Consider the following 20,554-nt stretch of genomic DNA (forward strand, 5'->3'; position numbering starts at 1 on the left):
CTGAGAACAATTCTGGGGCCAGAGCAGCGCTGCACTGGCAAGTAGAAGCACCAACAACAAAGAGGAAAGCACCCATTAATGAAGAAAGAACTGGCATGAAAGTGCCAAAATAGAGCATGGCACCAAAATAATAGTGACATCAGAAACACCATACATTGAGCCAGGGCATTTTCAGAATCAACTATAATCATCACCCAAACACTTCACATTGAAAGAAGAGGCGCAACCAGGCATCAACACAATAAAGATTAATTTAAAATAAAAGAATTAGCAATAGCAGATTAATTAAGAATTGGAGAGTAGAAGCTTTTACAGACACATATAGTACATATTTTACAAACAGATAAGCCAAATTAGGGTTAAAAACATGATTTTTCTCTCAAAATTCTTTCCTGAAATTGTGTTGGAGAAAACATGTTTCATAGGACTGGCAGACAGGATGGTTTGTACAAAGAGTTAACAGGTTTTCCAACACATGCACTTCCTTCATCTCTGTTTCCCTTATATAGGTCTCACCTTTCCACATGCAGCCACATTCTAAAGAACTGACAGTTGAGTAAAAAGATTCCACTAGATTAAAATATTCCCAGAATGTGAAGAATGAACACATGGCAGGCTGATTCCTAAATTGCCTCTGCCCAACTCAGAAAACTAACACAGTGTGCTGAGATATTCCTAGCTGTTTTCAGTCCTGTGCTGGGTAACTGCAAATCTCCACAGCTGTTTTCTATTCATCCTGAAGAAACTCCCAGAGATGAGGCACATTTATGGGGGAGACTTTTAAAAGAGCTCACATTATCTGGGTGCCTATATGGGTGCTGAGTTCTTTTGAAAATCTGATCCTTTGTTTCTGTGAAATAAAATCCAGATCCCACTGTGACACTCTGTACTTCGGGGGAACACCTAGCACCCCCATGTTCATCCTTATAGTATGATTGTGTGGTATTTAATGCAAAGTTTGTCATGTCAGGTGTCTTCTGAAGGCTCATGATGTACTGAGCATTGTTGTCATAGTGATGTTATAGTAATTGTTACAGTAATGGTATAGTAACGTTATAGGTTATAATTTCATGTATATAGTTATGAGGCAGAAATGTATCCTCATGGCTTAAAGCAAGCCCAGACAAAAACTCTCCAGAAGCAGAGGGGCAGTTCACACCTCATCAGGACATGTATGGGACAAACTCAGCCCAGCCTCACAGGAACAAAGGATGCTGGCCTAGGCAACAACAAAAGGATCTGTTGGACTCTCAAGTGAGTCACCCCCACTTCCATTGGTCAGCTTGGCACAACAATGAGTTAATGCTCACCTGACTCTGAAGGGGGTGGGCAAAGCCAAGAGGGAAGAAAGGACATGATAAAAGGGAGAGACTTTGCCATGCTCTTCCACTCTCTTCCACCACATCTACAGACACCACACCAAGTGACTGAAGTGCTGATCAAAGGGGAGAGCCTGGCTGAAGAGCAACCAGACAGCCTGTGGTGAGAAGCATATAAATTTGTAAGGGCATTGAAAGTGTTAAGATCAGCTTAGAATGTGTTTTGCTTTTATTTCATTTGACCAAATCTGACTTATATTTTGACTTATATTCACTTAAAATCTATCTTTATAATTAATAAATGTTTGTTTATTCTACCTGAAGCAGTGTGTTTGGTTTGAAGCGTGTCAGAGACTCCCCTTGGGATTACAAGCCCAGTACATATCAATTTCTTTGTTAAATTGACTAACTCATATAAGCTTGCAGTGGGCATAAATGGACACTGCAAGACGGAAGTTCCTAGGGTTGTGTCTGGGACCAGAGATATTGGCTAGTGTCATTCGGTTGCACAATCCAAGGAGCAGCTTACGTGCTAGAGGCTGTGCGTTAACAGCCCAGGAGTGGGGGTTCTTACAGCAGAGCAGGGTAAGACTGGCTCCCAGAGTCAAGGATTGGAGTAACCTAGCAGAGCACCAGTCCAGATAACACCAGAGGGGAACATCACACCCGCCCCTACACTTCCCTCCTATTTCAATACATGCACAATTTAGTCACAGGCCAAGAAGTGATAGAGTCCAGGACCAAGAGGTACAGTATTCATGCAGTTTTATGAAATGCTGTAATTAACAGGACTTGATTTCCACAATCTGGCAATTGTCCAGATTTGCCAGTCTACATGAGCAAATACAAAAACAGCTTAATCTCGATGGTCCTCTTCATCCAAGTGAGCTCAAGGTGATGTTACGGACCAAACACTCTTCCATTTCAGAGAATGTTTATTCCATTTTCACTTATCAACTTGAAGCACCATACTACTCACCTCCAGGCCAATACAGAATCCCTTCCCCTCCCAACTCTTTCCCCTGAGGGATGGACAGCAGGAGGCTCAAGAACTGTGTGTGTGGGTAAGTGGGAAGGCAAATGGAAGCTGCAGTCAGCTGAGCTTTACAAGGGGTAATTGGTTAAGAATGCAAAACTCATTGTATTTTATATAATCCACATAGTTCAATCTGATATCCTGCCTCTGACAGTGGCCAATGTTGGATGCTTCAAAAAAAGGCACAAGCTTTTACTATCCTTTTTTGGGAGGTGTCAGGGGTGTGGGAAGGTTCTTCTTCTCTTGACCCTAACCAAGCTGGTGATCAACTCATTCCATGGTGCGTGGGGTTTGAAAGCCACTGTATTGTCATCCTCAGTTGTGAGATACTTATATGTGTAATGGCCTCCCTGAACTGATCCATAAGGACACGACCCCTACCTTCTTCAAATCCTTCAGGACCCATCTATGCTGTGAGACCAATTTACCTCTTCCTATATGCTAGTACAGCACCCAGCGCAATGCTGCAATACATGTAACAAATAATAATATTGTGACATTCTAACTGGGCTCACTACAGGTGTTATACTTAGTCATATACATGTCTAATTGTTTTTTGTAAACTTACCTAGCTCTTTGTCTCATCAATGCTGTGGGCTGCATTCTCTAATCTGGTGCCTCATCAGATTTGCCCCTTGCCAGTCTATTCCTGTTAAATATAAATCATACTAATGTCAGCATTGCAACTTCTATTTTACATAAACACAGAGAGGGTCTCTCAAGCATATAGAGCAGGGGTTCTCAAACTGGGGGTTGGGACCTCTCAGGGGGTCATGAGGTCATTACATGGGGGATCACGAGCTGTCAGCCTCCACCCCAGACCCTGCTTTGCCTCCAGCATTTATAATGGTGTTAAATATATTAAAAAGTGTTTTTAATTTATAAGGGGGGGTCGCACTCGGAAGCTTGGTATGTGAAAGGGGTCACCAGTAAAAAAGTTTGAGACTCACTGATATAGAGGAAAGGAGGACTTGTGGCACCTTAGAGACTAACCAATTTATTAGAGCATAAGCTTTCGTGAGCTACAGCTCACTTCCTCAGATGCATCTGAGGAAGTGAGCTGTAGCTCACGAAAGCTTATGCTCTAATAAATTGGTTAGTCTCTAAGGTGCCACAAGTCCTCCTTTTCTTTTTGCGAATACAGACTAACACGGCTGCTACTCTGAAACTGATATAGAGGGCACTGTATATAAGTGACAGGACCTGGGTGGATGAGCAGCAGGTTCCTTCGCCTGATCTGGCGTGGTCAGAGCCCCTCGGATCCGGACGGACGCAGGGAGAGCCTGGCTCTGGCGTGGTCAGAACAACATTCAGGATCAGGTAAAAGCCGCCTTATTGGTATAGTAAATACCTGGATTTCAGCAGGTGATGGGGTATCCATGGTGATGATAGTGCTGTATGCACTGACGATGCTTCTGGCACCAGCTCCCTGCCAACCAAAGTTGCCGAAGTGCTCCCAAGAAAAGTAATGTCCAAACAGTGTTGCAACAACATCCTTTCAAAACTGGCTAATCACAACAAATTCCCCAGTGCCCATATATGAGATGACATGAGTCCTGCTACGGGCCCTTCCCCTTGTCATAATAAGAGGCTGATCTGCTGCTCTGACAGTTTGTAGCCACCCTATGTTTACGCTCACCTGATCCTGGGTCTGCCTAATGGCTGACCTTGTCCCTGGCATATATTACAGTATCATCCCCATATCTGTGTTCAACTGTCAATCGAGACCCGGGGTGCTATGAGCCAGGCCCTCCCTACATCCGTCCAGACCCGAGGGGCTCTGAGGCAGGCTCTCCCTGCGTCCGTCCAGACCCGAGGGGCTCTGAGCCAGGCTCTCCCTGCGTCCGTCCGGACCCGAGGGGCTCTGAGCCAGGGTCGCCCTGCGTCCGTCCGGACCCGAGGGGCTCTGAGCCAGGCTCTCCCTGCGTCCGTCCGGACCCGAGGGGCTCTGAGCCAGGGTCGCCCTGCGTCCGTCCGGACCCGAGGGGCTCTGAGCCAGGGTCGCCCTGCGTCCGTCCGGACCCGAGGGGCTCTGAGCCAGGGTCGCCCTGCGTCCGTCCGGACCCGAGGGGCTCTGAGCCAGGCCCTCCCTGAGTGTGTCTGGACCCGAGGGGCTCTGAGCCAGGCTCTCCCTGCGTCCGTCCGGACCCGAGGGGCTCTGAGCCAGGCTCGCCGAGGGGCTCTGAGCCAGGCCCTCCCTGCGTCCGTCCGGACCCGAGGGGCTCTGAGCCAGGGTCGCCCTGCGTCCGTCCGGACCTGAGGGGCTCTGAGCCAGGGTCGCCCTGCGTCCGTCCGGACCCGAGGGGCTCTGAGCCAGGGTCGCCCTGCGTCCGTCCGGACCCGAGGGGCTCTGAGCCAGGCCCTCCCTGAGTGTGTCTGGACCCGAGGGGCTCTGAGCCAGGCTCTCCCTGCGTCCGTCCGGACCCGAGGGGCTCTGAGCCAGGCTCTCCCTGCGTCCGTCCGGACCCGAGGGGCTCTGAGCCAGGCTCTCCCTGCGTCCGTCCGGACCCGAGGGGCTCTGAGCCAGGCCCGCCGAGGGGCTCTGAGCCAGGCCCTCCCTGCGTCCGTCCGGACCCGAGGGGCTCTGAGCCAGGCTCTCCCTGCGTCCGTCCGGACCCGAGGGGCTCTGAGCCAGGCTCTCCCTGCGTCCGTCCGGACCCGAGGGGCTCTGAGCTAGGCTCGCCGAGGGGCTCTGAGCCAGGCTCTCCCTGCGTCCGTCCGGACCCGAGGGGCTCTGAGCCAGGCTCTCCCTGCGTCCGTCCGGACTCGAGGGGCTCTGAGCTAGGCTCGCCGAGGGGCTCTGAGCCAGGCCCTCCCTGCGTCCGTCCGGACCCGAGGGGCTCTGAGCCAGGCTCTCCCTGCGTCCGTCCGGACCCGAGGGGCTCTGAGCCAGGCTCTCCCTGCGTCCGTCCGGACCCGAGGGGCTCTGAGCCAGGCCCGCCGAGGGGCTCTGAGCCAGGCCCTCCCTGCGTCCGTCCGGACCCGAGGGGCTCTGAGCCAGGCTCTCCCTGCGTCCGTCCGGACCCGAGGGGCTCTGAGCCAGGCTCTCCCTGCGTCCGTCCGGACCCGAGGGGCTCTGAGCCAGGCCCGCCGAGGGGCTCTGAGCCAGGCCCTCCCTGCGTCCGTCCGGACCCGAGGGGCTCTGAGCCAGGCTCTCCCTGCGTCCGTCCGGACCCGAGGGGCTCTGAGCCAGGCCTGCCGAGGGGCTCTGAGCCAGGCTCTCCCTGCGTCCGTCCGGACCCGAGGGGCTCTGAGCCAGGCTCTCCCTGCGTCCGTCCGGACCCGAGGGGCTCTGAGCCAGGCTCTCCCTGCGTCCGTCCGGACCCGAGGGGCTCTGAGCCAGGCTCGCCGAGGGGCTCTGAGCCAGGCCCTCCCTGCGTCCGTCCGGACCCGAGGCGCCCTGGCCTGGGTCCCCCTGAGTGTATGTCTGGAGGCAGAGCCCCCATGAGTATCCGTTCGTCTAATGAGGCGGGAAGCCGCCACTGACCCGCCCTGCGCGCGCTCTGCGAGACTCTAGCTAGGGCGGGAGGCGAACCTAGAACGTTCCAGAACCTGATGTCACTATTACCAATGAGCTGGTCCCCTCTGTCCCCTGAAACTACAATTCCCAGAAGGCAACGTGCGCCCAGACTACCGCACCCCACAGGCAGCTCGGGCCCTACGTCAGAATAGCTGGAGCATTGCATGCCGGGACATAATGGCCGTCAGGAGCGTTGAGCCCTTGCGGCACTCGTAGGCAGCGAATGATGCAATCGCAAACACAGGTTGCCCCAACGGTTGGCGAGGGCCGAGAGGTGACCCCGCCTCGTCTTTCTGATTGGTTGAGGTTCCGCCGAGACCCCACCCCCTCGCCCGTGGATTGGCTGGTCTCTGTCGCGCTGTGCCTGGGCCGCGCGTGGTGGAGGCGAGGCCGTCACTCTCCCCTCGCCGGACCGGCCACGTGGGCGCCAGCTCGGGGCTGCGGGTGCGGGTCTGGCCCAGGCAGCGCGGGCCCGCCGGCGCCTGCCCCGCCCCGCCCCCGCCCCGCGGGGGGTGCCGGCCGGCCGCGCGCGTGACCGCGGCCCCGCCATGAGCGTGGGGTTCATCGGAGCCGGGCAGCTCGCCTTCGCCCTGGCCCGGGGCTTCGCCGCGGCAGGTGGGTGCTGCGCGCCGGGCTCCGCCTCCGCCGCGCTCCCCGCCGCGCCCCCGCCGCTCCCCGCCGCGCCCCCGCCGCCCCGCGCTCCCCGGCGTCCCGCCGCCCCGCCCCGCGCCCCCGCCGCTCCGCAGCTCCCCGCCGCGCCCCCGCCGCTCCGCAGCTCGCCGCCCCGCGCTCCCCGGCGTCCCGCCGCCCCGCCCCGCGCCGCCCCGCGCCTGGCTCCGCTGCCTGCGCCGCTCCGCCCCGCGCCTGGCTCCGCTGCCTGCGCCGCTCAGCAGCCCGGGGCGGCGGCAGGGGGAGCCGGGCTCCGGAGCGGGGCGGAGGTCAGGGTCCTGGGCGGGTCCTGGGCGGTCCAACGGAGCCCGCAGATCTGCGTGGCCGGAAAGCGCGCTGTCCCGCGGATCTGCGGGAGGCAGCGGAGAGACGGAGAGGGGGGCGAGCCCTCTGCGGAGCGGAAAGAGAACTTGCACAAGCTGAAAGCAAAACTTACATATGGCACTTGCACAGCAAAGTACACGTCCCCGTATAGACGAGCGCTGCAACGACTAAAGGTGTGAATTAAAACTACCCTATTTATTGGATGCAGATTTGTGTATTTCATCCTTAAACCACAGGGTGCTTGAGAATGTGAGAGTTTTTTAGTAGAGAGCCATTAGGATCAGTATGTACATCAGTGAGCCAGAAGAAGAGATGTGTTGTGAGGGGACAACAGGAGTGTGGGGGAATGACCAAGTTCAGAATAACCTGGGTGAATAACAGTGAAGAAGCTCTGGGGGAAGCGAGACCCATGGAACCCAAACTGAAGTTACCTGTCCCTTCCCTAGGGGTTTTGGCTGCTCATAAGATCACAGCAAGTTCCCCAGACACTGACCTCCCAACTGTATCTGGACTGAGGGTAAGTTCCAGTGTTTGTAAGATCCAAACTCCTGCCCACAGAAATCACACAAAGATCTCAATATGTTTGCAGTGGCCACAAGTAGGACTCCTATGTTCAGTATTGCATGTTGTTTTCTCTGCTTGGCTCAATAAGGCTCTTTTAGGGTCTGAATCCTCTCACATCTGAACTTCCTGCCATTGGCTGTTGGGTTCACTTATTGCCAACGGTGGACACAGAGCCAGGAAAGGTGAGTGGTTCCCATCTTTGGGGCAAAGAGTTTCTTGCCCAGAGAAGCCAATTGAGAACCACTCTGGGAATCTGAAGTTACAAATAGAGTCAATAGTTACACGTTCAAAGTGCATGACTGCACTACAGTGAAAATGCAACGTGGAACTGATCATGAGCTATAAAGGCTGGGAATGTAACTTCGCTTCTTCCCCCATAGTAACTAAAAAAAACAAACTGTCCTGTTCTCACTGGGTTACTGCTGTACTCTCTGCTGATCAGGTCTGTCTCTGTATGACTCTTAGTGAACACGATTATTCTCTGCTGGTGGCTGACCCAGCTTGGCTGAATCCTGATCCCAAATGCCATTTCTAAGAGCTGAGAATGCAAGGAAGTTCTAGGAATGAGATGCTGTTGCTATGTAACTTTCAAATTATTCCAGAAAATAGGTGTAAACTTCACTATAAGTAACAAGGAAACAGTTAAAAACAGCGATGTTCTGTTCCTGGCTGTGAAACCTCCCATCATTCCCTTCATTCTGGACGAGATTGGCTCAGATATAGAGAATCGCCACATCGTGGTCTCATGTGCTGCTGGTGTCACTATCCGCTCCATTGAGAAGGTGAGGAACAGAGTGCTGCACAGCTCTGATGGGGTCAAAGGGCCTGGGATAGGGCTAGCTGCATGCATCTGCACCTGAAGCTTCTTGAAGCCAGGGTACTAAAACTCTAGAAAGCTTTTCCAGAGGGCTGGAGCTCTGGCTATCTGACTTTGAGACTGACTTGTTCTTCCAGCTGCCAGAAGCTGAGTACAATGTTCATTTCTGGCACTGGGAGCACTACAGCTCACGAGTTAAGCACCATTTGCCTATGAGACTCTGGCCCATTTCTGGACTGCAGCCAATTTTTGGAGGCGCAAAGGTTGCACTAGGCCCTGTTTGCACCTCCTAATCATACCCAGGATAAGCTAAAACAGTCACTAACTTTCCCTGGCTGCAGTGGTCCGTAAGGGGCAGTCTGGAAGTCCGGAATAGTCAGAGTCTAAGTGCTATGCATTCCAGCAACACAGATGGAATGTCCCAGTCCTACGAAGGGGTGTAGTAGGTCTGTTCTGGCCCAAGACCACCAGAGAATCCTCCTTATGCCAGTAGGGAGGTTCATATGGTTTCAAGACCCTCTGCTGCAAGATTGTCATGCAATGCCTGAGAAGTGTCCCAGAATCAGGTCCTGTGTCAATAGGACCTTGGTATCGTCCCTGTTCGTTCCCCATCATTGTATGAAACTTTAATAGGTCTTGTCTTTCCCTGCTGAGGGCTGCCAGCCCCTCTGCATTCATGGAGACTCATTATGGTAGATGTCTGCAGGAGCTGCCCCCATGGAGACTGCAGGGGCCATGTTAGAATGATAATGCTGCTACAAGGGATGGGCAGGCTCTGCCCAGCACTCTGTAACTGAGTTTCACCTGTGTCCCCAGGGACACTGCATTAAGCGCTTGTCCCCTTTGGCAAAGGCTTAACAGAGGGAATCTTGGTGACCATCCTGTAGAAGTGCCTGGGGGTGGGGTGAGGAAGAGGTCCTTTACCCCGCTGGATTCCCTCTGACCTTTAGGAGTTCTCTAGAGGGGGGTTTACTCCAGATGTAGAAGGTGTATTAAATCTGGTTCGTTCTCTCTTTCTGTCTCCAACTCTTTCCCATCCCAAGAAACTCTCTGCCTTCTGTCCCACCCCGAAAGTGATCAGGTGCATGACTAACACACCTGTGATCGTGCGGGAAGGTGCTACCGTCTATGCCACAGGGACTCACGCAGAAGTGGAAGATGGGAAGCTCCTGGAACAGCTGATGGCTAGTGTGGGCTTCTGCACTGAAGTAGAAGAGGACCTAATAGATGCTGTTACAGGCCTCAGCGGCAGCGGCCCTGCTTATGTAGGTGCCACTTCTTTGGGTTATGCAAGTCAAGTGGAGAACATTGAACTTTAAATGCTGAGAACACACTTGCATCTTAAAATGGTATCAGATTAGGCTGCAGATTTGACCAAGGGGATAGATTTGAATTTCTAATCACCTGGAGTCAAGCATCAGAGGGGTAGCTGTGTTAGTCTGGATCTGTAAAAGTGGCAGAGAGTCCTGTGGCACCTTATAGACTAACAGACGTATTGGAGCATGAGCTTTCGTGGGTGAATACCCACTTCGTCAGATGCTACTCACAAAAGCTCATGCTCCAATACGTCTGTTGGTCTATAAGGTGCCACAGGACTGTTTGCCACTTAATCACCTGGAGTGTGTAACCTATAACCTGTAGGTGTCTTGTTCAAAGCCAGGCCAGCTCAACAATAAGAGTCTGTTAGACTTTGCTTGGCCTCTTAGTAATGAATGTGGGTTTCTGTTCAGTGCCTAGTAGACAAGCATCCACATTACAAAAACTGGGTGCTAATTGGGCCACTTGTCGGCGATTTCATCTGAGGCCAAGGATGGAATAGCCTCAGAGTCTGAATCGCCCTGCTCAAGACCGAGGCCCTCTGGGTGGATGTGAAGCTTGGTTTGCAGCACGTGCTGGGGAGCCTGAGGACTGAGTTCCTGGCTTCCCAGTCTGTCATCTTCGTTTGCTTAAGAGATTGTCCTCAACAAAGAGTGATTTTTATCAAGTCCCTTTAAGTGGTGGGGATCCACAGTGACCCCAGAGCCTTGGACACTGTCCCTCTGCCTGGGAACGTCACAGCTTTGAGGGCACACGTTGGTCTCCAAACCTCAGAATCACTGTCATGCTGTTTCTGGTCTCTCAGGCATTCACAGCCCTGGATGCTCTGGCAGATGGAGGTGTGAAGATGGGGCTTCCTCGCAGGCTAGCTGTCCGACTTGGAGCCCAGGCCTTACTGGTCAGTGTCTTCTCTTCCATAGTCCATTCAGTTCATATCTGGTCCATCCAGATAGTCTGCAAGCGCCTGGATCAAATCAGGTCCACGAGGACAGTTTTTTCACACAAAGATCTCCCTGGGTGGAATTTCCCAGAGATTATTCAAGTTGCTGATGGCTCTGAGGGAGGCTGGAAAGTGCGAGGCCCTTACTCCTCTACAGACTTGCAACTCTGAGCTGGGTTTCCAGTAGCCCTTCAAATGTGAGAAAGGGGCCCATTGCCTAATGTAGCCGTCTAGCAGCAGGGAACTGGAACTCACAACTGTTGGGAATCCTTTTGGTCCTATTTCTGACACATGTTTTCCCTCTCTCTCCTGCTGCAGGGTGCTGCCAAAATGCTGTTGGAATCTGAACAGCATCCTGGGCAGCTGAAGGACAATGTCTGCTCACCTGGGGGAGCCACCATCTATGCCCTGCACTTCCTAGAGAGTGGAGGCTTTCGCTCACTGCTCATCAATGCCGTGGAGGCTTCCTGCATTCGCACAAGGTGAGCAGGTGTAAGGCCTCCCTGATGCTTGGCAGTGTTGCCCTAAAGGGAAGGCTGCAGAGTTCTGCTGCTCCTTTCTGTCTCAATGCCTCCTTCTCCTTTGTGATTCTGCTCTTCCCACTGACTGACAGACTCTTCCTGCAGGGAGCTGCAGCACCTAGCGGATCAGGAGAAGGTCTCCCCGGCTGCCATTAAGAAGACCCTTCTGGATAAGGTGAAGCTGGAGTCTCCCTCTGTTTCCATGGCTTCTGCCAACAAAGTCAGTCTGTTCAGCAGCAGCTGGGCGCCCAGCAGCAAGAAGAACTGAAGGGATGAGGCTCGGCCAGGCACCAGCCCTCTTGCATGCACTTTCTTCTCACTCTGTAAAGGAAAAGCTCTAGTCCTAGGCATTCCCAGCCCTTGCCTGGCTCTCGGCCTGCAGCAACTTTGGGAGCGGTGCAAAGCTGTAGAGAAGGGACCTTAACTTCCAGCTGAGGTGGGAACACGGTCACTAGCATGTCCTTCCCTTTGGGGGTGGGCAGTTGCTGGGTTACGGGCACAGCTGGTTGTCAGGGACACAAAGTGTCTCCTCTGGGCAGGGAGCTGGCTTCTCCATAAAGCTAGCCCCTCCATCCCCATTAATAATCTCCTGGGCAGTAGTTTATTTTGATGGCTTATTTTAAGGGGTATCCTGCTGCTCCTTGGCTCTGAAGGTTAGAGCGGGGCCTTGGGCCCCTCGTGGCCCCATGGTTCCTATCCCCATCTTTTTCTTCACCACCCAGAGTAGAATCCATCCCCTCTGTGCATCATACTGGGGTTGGGCTCAGTTGTCTTCCACTGAGAGCAGCAGCCCTGCTTTCCCCTCAGCCCAGAATCCACGTTTCAGTAGCTGCATGATGCAGCCCACATATTTTTCTGTGCAGAACTCAGAGCATGTGTCTCTCTTCCTGTGCCTGGTGCGCTTTGCAGGCCAGGCTATCTGAACATCCCCCTTCTGAACACACTGTTGGGGACACAGCCACTTCTCCTCCTTCAGCACCCTTCCTGGATGAGCAGCTCAAAAAGCCTCAACTCAAGCGAGTGTTCCCTTTCCCTTCAGCCTGTGAACAACCTTACCACCACTGAATGGTTCAGTTTTCATCCCATGTCTGAAATGCTTTCCGTGTTCCTTAGCGTGTTCTCTACCTGCTGCCTTGGGGGCAGAGAGGGCAGGGGGAACCCCCATTTAGGTCACACCTGGTTCCAGGCCCCAGCAGGATTTGCCCATTTCCCATTGTCTTGTCCAGTTGTGTATGCAGAGACTGTCAGCCCTTCCCTTGGAGCTGATTTCACAGGATTCCTCCATATACATGTGGTTCCTTTCTAACTTCATCTCATTCCCCAACATTTACATCAGTCCTTGATGGTTTCCAGCTTCACCACCCTTTGTGATCCAGCTCAAACTGAAAACTTTCCCCATTTTGTACTGGAGCCCTGGAAGTTCTTCCCCTGGCCTTGCTGCGCTTTCTCTTTTTCCTGCCCTCTCCTCTTATCTGTCACATGCCCTCCCATCTCCAGCTCCCTGGAAGGTGGTGTACTAAAGGGACAGAGGAGAAATGCATGGGCTGGCAGACACTAGCCATGGAGGTGGGTGTTGAACCTATCAGTCTTTCATTCACTGCTTTGTGTGACATATTTACAGCAAAGGGCTAAGCTGATCTATGTTTACATAGCTTCTCTGCCCCTGGTGCGCCCCCCCCCCCCCGGAAACCATGTTACACACCAAAGAATCGCACGGGGTAGACAACAGCCCCCGGTTCTCCTTTTGCTTGGGTGCAGTGGAAGCCAGCAGGCATGGCAATGATATGGGTGGATAAATGTTGTTCTAGACCATTGCCTACCTCTGTTCCAACGGGGTGGGGGCAGGAGGGAGAAGGAAAGTCTGTCTGCAGGTGCTAGCATTGTTCTTGATCTGTCAGCATCCTGGCTGCTGCTGGCCCTAGAAGGGAGGTGGCAGCAGCGCTTCTCTTGCTGGGTAGTCTCCTCACCCAGCCCGTGGCTTCCGTCTCAGAGCTGAGGTTTACAGTCTGGTGGTGTCAGAGCCTCATGGGCCAGGCCTCTGTGCATAGACCCTTGGGGCTGAGACCCAGCGCAGGTAGCATGTAGAGCACAGAAAGGTCTCTGGAAGTGTGTCCCCGCTAGGCAGACATGGCTTTAGCTCAGACCAACCCACCTTCCTGCAGCCGAGGGAAGGGGGCTAGTCTGAGCCTCTGCACGTGTTTGTAGTACACTGTCTCAAGCCCAGCTAGCACATCTGTGGCCTGGGCTGGGAGGCTCACTCCCTGCTGCAGTGGAGACACGCTGCATGCGGCACAAAGGTAAAAGCTTTCTTGCTGTCCCAGCTCCTGCGTGGCAGAGGCAGCGTGGGACGCTATTGCTGAATTACACACACTTGCTCCCCCTCCCTCTTTCCAGAATAAACTTTGCTTCTCAGCCTGGGGCTAGTGTGAGCTGTGTGGATTTGGAGTGTGTCCCTTCACTGGCAGGGAGCCCAGCTGTCGCCACCATCTCCTGCTCTGCACTGCACTCATTTTTAGCCCCTTGAGAGGGTTTGTTTTCATTGGAGACTAATTCCTAAAGGGGGGAGATTAAGGTCCAACCTTGCTCTTCACCCTGCCTCCTGGGGGCAATAGCACAGAAGCTGTACTCGCAGGTTCATTAGCTCTTGCTTTTAGTGGTTTAAAACATGGAGGGAAAACCCCTTCTGGCTGAAATGTGCCAGTTAAGGGTCCTGAAATTGTAATCCCCTGAGAGCCTGGCCTGGGCTTCTGCACCTCTAACAAAAAGCCACGGTGCCTGTAGCTAGCATCACAGCGAGGGAGCAGAGCTGCACGGTGGGCTGGGCCTGGGATGGTGAGCACAGCACCACAGTGGGGCAGAAGCAGAGCACACCCAGGGCCAACCTGCATAAATTACTGCAGCCTAAATGGTGGAAAGGGGGCAACACAGCCTCCTTCCCCACCATGTGCACTGCAGTCACTGGCCTTTGTTGGAGAAAGGAATGTTCTAAACAGTGGTTCTGGCAGTGTGCAATAAAGAACCACCAGCAGTGCCAAAAGGTTTCTGTCCTCCAAAGAAGGCACTGCAGGATGGGCCAGCACCCTTGCCATCATGCAGGGGAGGGAGCCCTGGAAGGAAAGCCCTGCTCTAGCACTCATTTTACAAGCTGGGCTTCAGAGAGTTCTAGCGCAGCTGGTCTTCTGGACCCCCAGAGAAGGGCCCATCAACCCCCATTCAAAACATATGCAGGGTTTATTAATTTGTCCCCCTCCATGTGTTGCATGGGAGTCTACAGCTACTGTTGAATATCCTAGATCGAGAGCATATCCCTCCAAGGACATAGTACCGTTAGCCAGCATGTCACCCTAATTCTTGTGTGTTGCTGTGCCTCTGAGTACCGTGATGTGCACATATCCCTCTCTTACCCTTCTGCTGACATTTTTTTAGACTGGAAGCTCTTTGGGCCAGAACCCATGTCCTCATGTTCATGCAGCACCCACTCCCCTCTAATGTTACAAAATAACAATTCCAGCAGGAGCACAGGTGGCTGCTGGGCCTGGCCTCAGGAGAGCAGGACTTCACAGGCAGGAAGTAAGCCCCCCGCCCCCCTGCTTAATGCATTTTGGCTGTGACTTGCTTTAGCACCATCACAGGCACCTAAACAAGAAGCAGCTGCAAAACCCTCTTTCCTGTGTCAGCATTTCCAGTAGCCACCATGGTGCTCCCTGCCCTTTCAGTAGCATTGAGAAAACGTAGATACAGCAAAGAGGAGCTGCTGAAGAGAAGTTGGGGTGAGGGAATTTCTAGGGGAGAGGACTTCATGTTGCAGGGTGGGTAGCACAGCATGGTGAATGTCTGATTTCTGGTATAAGGTATTTATATCTGCAGGGCCCAATTGGCAACAAAGTGTTCTGATGCAAAGAGTGTGACGTTTGGTCAGTTTGTAAACCCCTGTCTATCCCTGTACATCTCTCAAGTTCCATCCAAACCTATCTAATTAATAATACCACACACTCCCCAGGGGGCTAGGTAGGAGCTGACTCATACCTGTACAAGACAAGAAGTTTTCTACTCAGGCAGTTCTCCATCACATACCCTTTTATCACAGACCCATCCCTTCAGGTGAGCAACTCCACAGAGCTGGGCTTTTGTCTCCAAATAAGCACCTCTACTTGTTTAGAGTGGCATAATTCACCCACACTACCCAGGGGCAAGGCACTAGCCCCTCTAATCTAAGATCTGTCTGTTACCACAACACCTGCACTGTCTATTAGAGGGACCCACAGCACAGCAAAAGCTGGGAAGTTGTTAGTAGCTGTGTGTAAACGCAAGCACCTGGAGCCCTGGGAAAGGGGCTAGAAGAGACAAGCTCTGAGCTTTCTTGGTTTAGTATAGTGTTCATTTCCTCTGGGGAAGAGTCCTGAATATTGGAACAAAGCGCCCAGCATAGGTGACTATGAGTTCCTGGGGACATTCCTAAGGCTGGAAAGTCAGGGGCCCTGCAGAAAGCCTGACAGTGGAGAAGGGGACTGAGGTTCAGTAGAAAGAGCTAGTGCTTCCCCCTGGCTGAGGCAATGAGGTGAACTCTGAGACTGCAGCCCAGGTCTGATAGCTACTGGGGCTCCAGTTGGGAGGGAAGGATTTGACCATGATCCCAGGGGAATCCTGGCTGGTGAGCAGGAGGTTAAAACTGTTGCAAAGTTGAATGTAGTGTTTGCACACTACATCTGTTCCTCTGCAGAGCACTGTGTAGCTCAAAGGTAATGTGTTCCAGGAAAAGGATGTGCTAAGTGGGGTAAATTGGGTGAGTGATCTGATGGTGAGGAATGTGCTTGGTGGAATATTATGACAGGCAGAATCTTTCTGGTATGGGTGGGGGAAGGGGGGATTTTGTTTCCCTAAGATACAGAAAAGTGCTGGGTCAGGCAGATTCTTGGAGAGGGGGATGTGAGCTGCTGACTAGGCAGTGTGACAGGGTTCAGTGTAGTGATTAGTCCAAGGCATCTAGCAACAAGATGAGGACCTGCTAATCATCTGAGGTGTCCAAGTGACAGCTGTAAGCCCCGCAGAGCTGAAGAGGGGCAGGGAAAAATTCAGCCTCCGTTTTATTTGCACACATACAGACGAGTCCTATTGGAACCATAATTTCCAAGTGAAATCTCCCTGAATAATTGTTTCCCACCGCTGGCTGTGATTCACATAGTGACTTCGCAGCTTTCCTGCTATGGTCATTCTGTGGTGTACCTACTTAGAGGAGAAGCAGTTTGAAGATAGGACTTTCCACAGCTGGATGGTTGCCCCCAGTTGTGTTGATTGGAATATCCTGGGGAAGGGGGAATTCCACCATTCTGTAATTACCCACAAAATCTGCTTTAATTTGTCTTTGTATGTGAGTGGGTGCGCTGAAGGTGCAGATTTTACAATGTGCTGAGCTGCTTAGCAGCTACACTGTCAGCATGCCATGCAGAAAACTCTCTAGCCTACAACAAGTGTCTTACCTCTCTCCTCCCACTAACCTCACAGTAACACCCTCCCCACCCCCAGATGGGTCAATATCACTAGACAGTGCAGCATCAGAAACAAACTCTACTCACCCACTTTGTACTGCAGGGGCACAAGGGGACCTTTGCACATCTCCTCCCCATCAGGAGCTTTCTGTCACTCAGCTGTCTTGGGAAGGAGACGGGTTCTCTCTGCCCCTAGGAGGCTGAAGGCTCAATTTGTACAACTAGCCACACTCTGGATCTAGTGTTGGAGCAAGGGAACTGTCCTGATGGTTTCAGGATAACAGCCGGGTTAGTCTGTGTTCGCAAAAAGAACAGGAGGACTTGAGGCACCTTAGAGACTAACCAATTTATTTGAGCGTGAGCTTTCGTGAGCTACAGCTCACTTCCACTGTGTGCACCCGATGAAGTGAGCTGTAGCTCACGAAAGCTCATGCTCAAATAAATTGGTTAGTCTCTGAGGTGCCACAAGTCCTCCTGTTCTTTTTGTCCTGATGGTGTACCCTGTGGGGGAGACTAGGACATTACCAGCAGATCACTCTCCGTGTACTTCATGACTACCTTTTGTCACAGACCATTGGTGGAGCTCCCTTCTCCAAACCCATCTTTAGGGGTCATTCCAGCTTACCGATGACGCAAGACAGGTGGAGGTGGGATGACTATTACAGTGCTTGTAGCAGAAGTCTTGACTCAAACATTTCTTGAATTCTTATGCTGTGGTTGTGTGGGAGAAAAGCAAATAGTGGGTTTCGTAGGGGCAAATGTAAAGCTCTATTAGTTGCCTCTGATACTGTACTTAAGTAGGATAACCAGATGTCCCATTTTTAAAGGGACAGTCCTGTATTTAAGCCCTCCATCAGGTGTCCTAACTTTTTCTTAAAAATGGGCAAATTGTCCCATATTTTCTGTCCCTCCCCCTCCCCATCAGTACTGGTGGTTCCTGCTGCTGGCTGGATCCCTGCTCACCAGCCGCCCTCCCACCAGCGGTGAGTGGGGGTGTCCAATGTCTGATGATGGGGGTGGGTGTGCAAGGCTGGTGGCAGAGCGAAGATGCAGTGTGCCGTCTGTCAGCGCAGCCCCTGCTGCGTGTTGGCTCTCAGCCAGCTGGACCCTGCCCCCCGTCCTGTTTCCAGCCAGCACTGGTTGCACGCTGCAATGGTTGGTGAGTGCAGGCAGGTGCCAGGTAGTGGCCGGTTACATGTCTCCTCTGCTGCCCACCCATTGGCCCTTTATGTGCTGCCCCCCTCGCTGACCTCTCTCTGCTTTGCCCCTTCAACCCCCAGCCCCGCTGCTGCTCCTCCTCCATATCCCTCCCGGCAGGACATTTCCCGCTCCCAGTGTTGTGCGGAGAACTGGCCCCTGGTCAGAACACTCAGACCACCAACAGCCTGGCCGCAGGCTCCTTCCTTCCTTCCCCCACTGCTTCTGGCTGAGCTGGGGCCCCGGAAAGCCCAAGACCTTCCGACCTGGGGCGCTGGCCAGAAGGAGCCAAGACTGGCATATGCCAAAGCTCCACACAGGGCTGGCATGGGGAAGGCTCTCCTCAGCTAAGCTCTGGAGTTGGGGGGGACCCCATTTCCAGCCTGTTCATGCCCCAAATCTGCAGGTTCCACAGCAGCCCCCTAGGCAGGGGCTTAGTACCCTCTTCACCTGCCCCACCCCTGACCTGGGTCCTGCCCCCAGGGAGTGTGGGGCTGCTCCATACCCTAAGCACCCTCCCTTGCTGAGCCACCTCCCTGGCCTGGTTTGCTGAAGCCCCTGCAGCCAGGTAACCCAGCACAATGCATCCTTAGGGCTTAACCCCTTCCTGCCCACGCTGTAGCTAGGGGACAGGAGACTGCTGGGTTATGTTGGTGGCCCGCAGCAGAATGGAGGTGTTAGCTGCCTTTCGACAGGGGGTGGGCAGGAAGGGACAAGCTGCTTCCAGCCAAGCGGGAGAGGTGGGGGAGAAGAAGAAATGAGCTCTGCAAAGACATGGGCCAGGTCATCCTTCCCTTCCTCTGCCCCCCAGCATCTAGAAGCAGCTCCCGACCCTTCCCCCGCCCATACAGTGCTAAAAGGCTGCTGTTGGCCATGTTCTGGTGTGAACCCTGGCAGAAATCTGGGGTGGGGGAGCACGTGACCCTGCACATACCCCCCACCTGTTGCCTCCAGAAGATGTGGCACCAGGTACCTGTGGAGCAGGTCTGTCCCAGGGGCCCAACCAGTCATCGAGGGTGGAGAGCACTGGGCAGGGAGGAGAGGGTCAGTCGGTCACCCCCTGTATGTGAGAGAGGCGTACAGGAGTGTGTGTGTGTGTCACCTCTCCCCGTGTGAACCTTTAAGCCTTAAAGATAAGGTGAATAAAAAGACTCCAACTACGCAGAATTTCTTTTTAATGGGGGCTCAGTCAGCTTGATGTTAATTTTAACGTTTGTACTGCATAGTTCTGACTGATTGCCATTGAACTCGCTTGAATATGAGTAATTTTACCAGATGTCCCGTATTCAGCATAGGGAAATATGGTCACCCTTTACTTAAGGGGCAGGCAACTTTAAGGAACTAGAGAGACACAAAATCCACGAAAGCCCACTGGCGGGCCAGGGGTGTGTGATGGGGAAGTTAAGTTCTGGCCTGACATGGGGGTCAGAGGATTGGGTCTTGCCCCTTGTGGGGGATGATGTGAGGGGCCGGTCAGTGCCAGGACCGCAGAAGTCCCAGGGTGTGTGTGGAGAATGAGCCTATCCCACACCCATCCTGGACTGGCTCCTGCCCCACAGGGCTGGGCCCTACTCCCTGCTCTGGCCCACTGACTCTCGCCCCAGCACCCCATGATGTGTCTGTGAGCAGGTGAGGCCCTCCCCTCAGAACACGGCCTCCCTCCCGGCCCTGGTGGCCAGATTGCCTGCCCCAAGCTGGGCTACAGCGGGCCACGTGAAAGGATCAGCTGCCCCTTGCCCACCCCTGCTGGTGGTGATGTAACTGGGATCCCTGGAGGGTGGGGTGGGGCTGCTCTTTGCAGCCCTGCTCTGCAAGGCTGGACGATCCCCAGCCTGCCCGGGGCTCTCATGGGGCAGGGCATGAGCCGCACTGTGACTGCCTGCATGTGAGCAAGGACAATGGGAAGCTGGGCCCATGAGCTGCCCAGGCCAGAGAGCATGGCCCAAGTTGGCTGTGGTGCCTCCACCGGGCTGGGGGCCACTTGACAGGCACGTGCTCACCTCCTCCCGCAGCTCGGCAGGCAAAACCCTGGTGACTGGCTGCTTGCCCATTTCCCCAGCTTCTGGGGGTAAGCAGCCAATCAGAGGTTCTGTGGGAAGCAAGTGAAACTCTCATCCCCTCCCTCAGGCAGCGAAAGCTGTTCTCAAAGGGATGGGGCCTGGGGGGAACTAAAGAGACCAGCAGTTCAGGGCAGCTTTGCACCCTCCCCTCCTTACCAGTGGGAGGGCTCCTCTGCCCCACCCTCTCCCTCCAAGGCCCAGAGGACCTGAAGCAGGAGGAGAGGGCAGAACCAATGGTGTTGGGGGACAGACAGGTGAAGGGTTAGACTCCATCCACTTTTTCAGCTCTTTAAGCCTTGGATTCAGCCATCACTTAACCAAAGTTTGCAGCATGACGGTCTGAACAGATTCTCTGATGCCTTTAGATAAATTACTTCTGGGGGAATTCTGCACCAGAAAAATTGAAAATTCTGCACAGAATATTTTAAAATTCTGCATATTTTATTTGTCAACATAACACAGTATAATCACACCAGTTTCAATTGTTTTTGGTCATTTATTTAAAAATACCTGTCAGCAAGTATGTCTGTAAGAATACAGACAACCAAAAAGATTCAGGAAATGTATTTTTTTTGCAAATAGATTCCTTACTAGCCATATTAATACAGCACTCTCAGTAATAATTTATTTAAACTACAATACAGAACAGTATTTCCCGCACCCCTCAAAAGCAGTGCAAAGGTTTGGGGGAGTCAGGGGTAATGGAGGAGCTGAAGGAGAGGGAAGTAAATTGCTGGGAAGAAGCCTGGGTGTCGACTTGGAGGGTTGTTAGGTATGGGTGGGA

The 20,554-nt window shown here is 53.2% G+C and overlaps 1 protein-coding gene and 1 long non-coding RNA gene across 3 annotated transcripts; one reads left to right on the plus strand and one right to left on the minus strand.

Annotated features, from left to right (window-relative positions):
• Nucleotides 1–364: 364 nt before the first annotated feature.
• Nucleotides 365–4,198, minus strand: LOC311530118. Its single transcript, XR_014713933.1, has 3 exons — nt 3,707–4,198; nt 2,924–3,004; nt 365–1,477 (listed from the first exon to the last, which is right to left on the minus strand). It is a non-coding gene; the product is annotated as an uncharacterized lncRNA (long non-coding RNA).
• Nucleotides 4,199–6,285: 2,087 nt separating this feature from the next.
• On the plus strand, nt 6,286–13,446 carry PYCR1 (pyrroline-5-carboxylate reductase 1). 2 transcript variants are annotated; one of them, XM_084646498.1, is made up of 7 exons: nt 6,286–6,490; nt 7,315–7,385; nt 8,035–8,214; nt 9,293–9,514; nt 10,372–10,464; nt 10,825–10,988; nt 11,120–13,446. In XM_084646498.1, the coding sequence occupies exons 1-7, from the start codon at nt 6,424–6,426 to the stop codon at nt 11,181–11,183; spliced, it is 861 nt and encodes a 286-aa protein (XP_084502624.1). In that variant the 5' UTR covers nt 6,286–6,423; the 3' UTR covers nt 11,184–13,446. The 2 variants fall into 2 exon arrangements, with proteins under 2 accessions (XP_084502624.1, XP_084502623.1); XM_084646497.1 differs by having other exon boundaries at nt 6,292–6,490; nt 11,133–13,446.
• The last annotated feature ends 7,108 nt before the right edge of the window (nt 13,447–20,554 follow it).

This window comes from Lepidochelys olivacea (genome assembly GCF_965140295.1).
Source record: "Lepidochelys olivacea isolate rLepOli2 genome assembly, chromosome: 14".
Classification (NCBI taxonomy): Eukaryota; Metazoa; Chordata; order Testudines; family Cheloniidae; genus Lepidochelys; species Lepidochelys olivacea.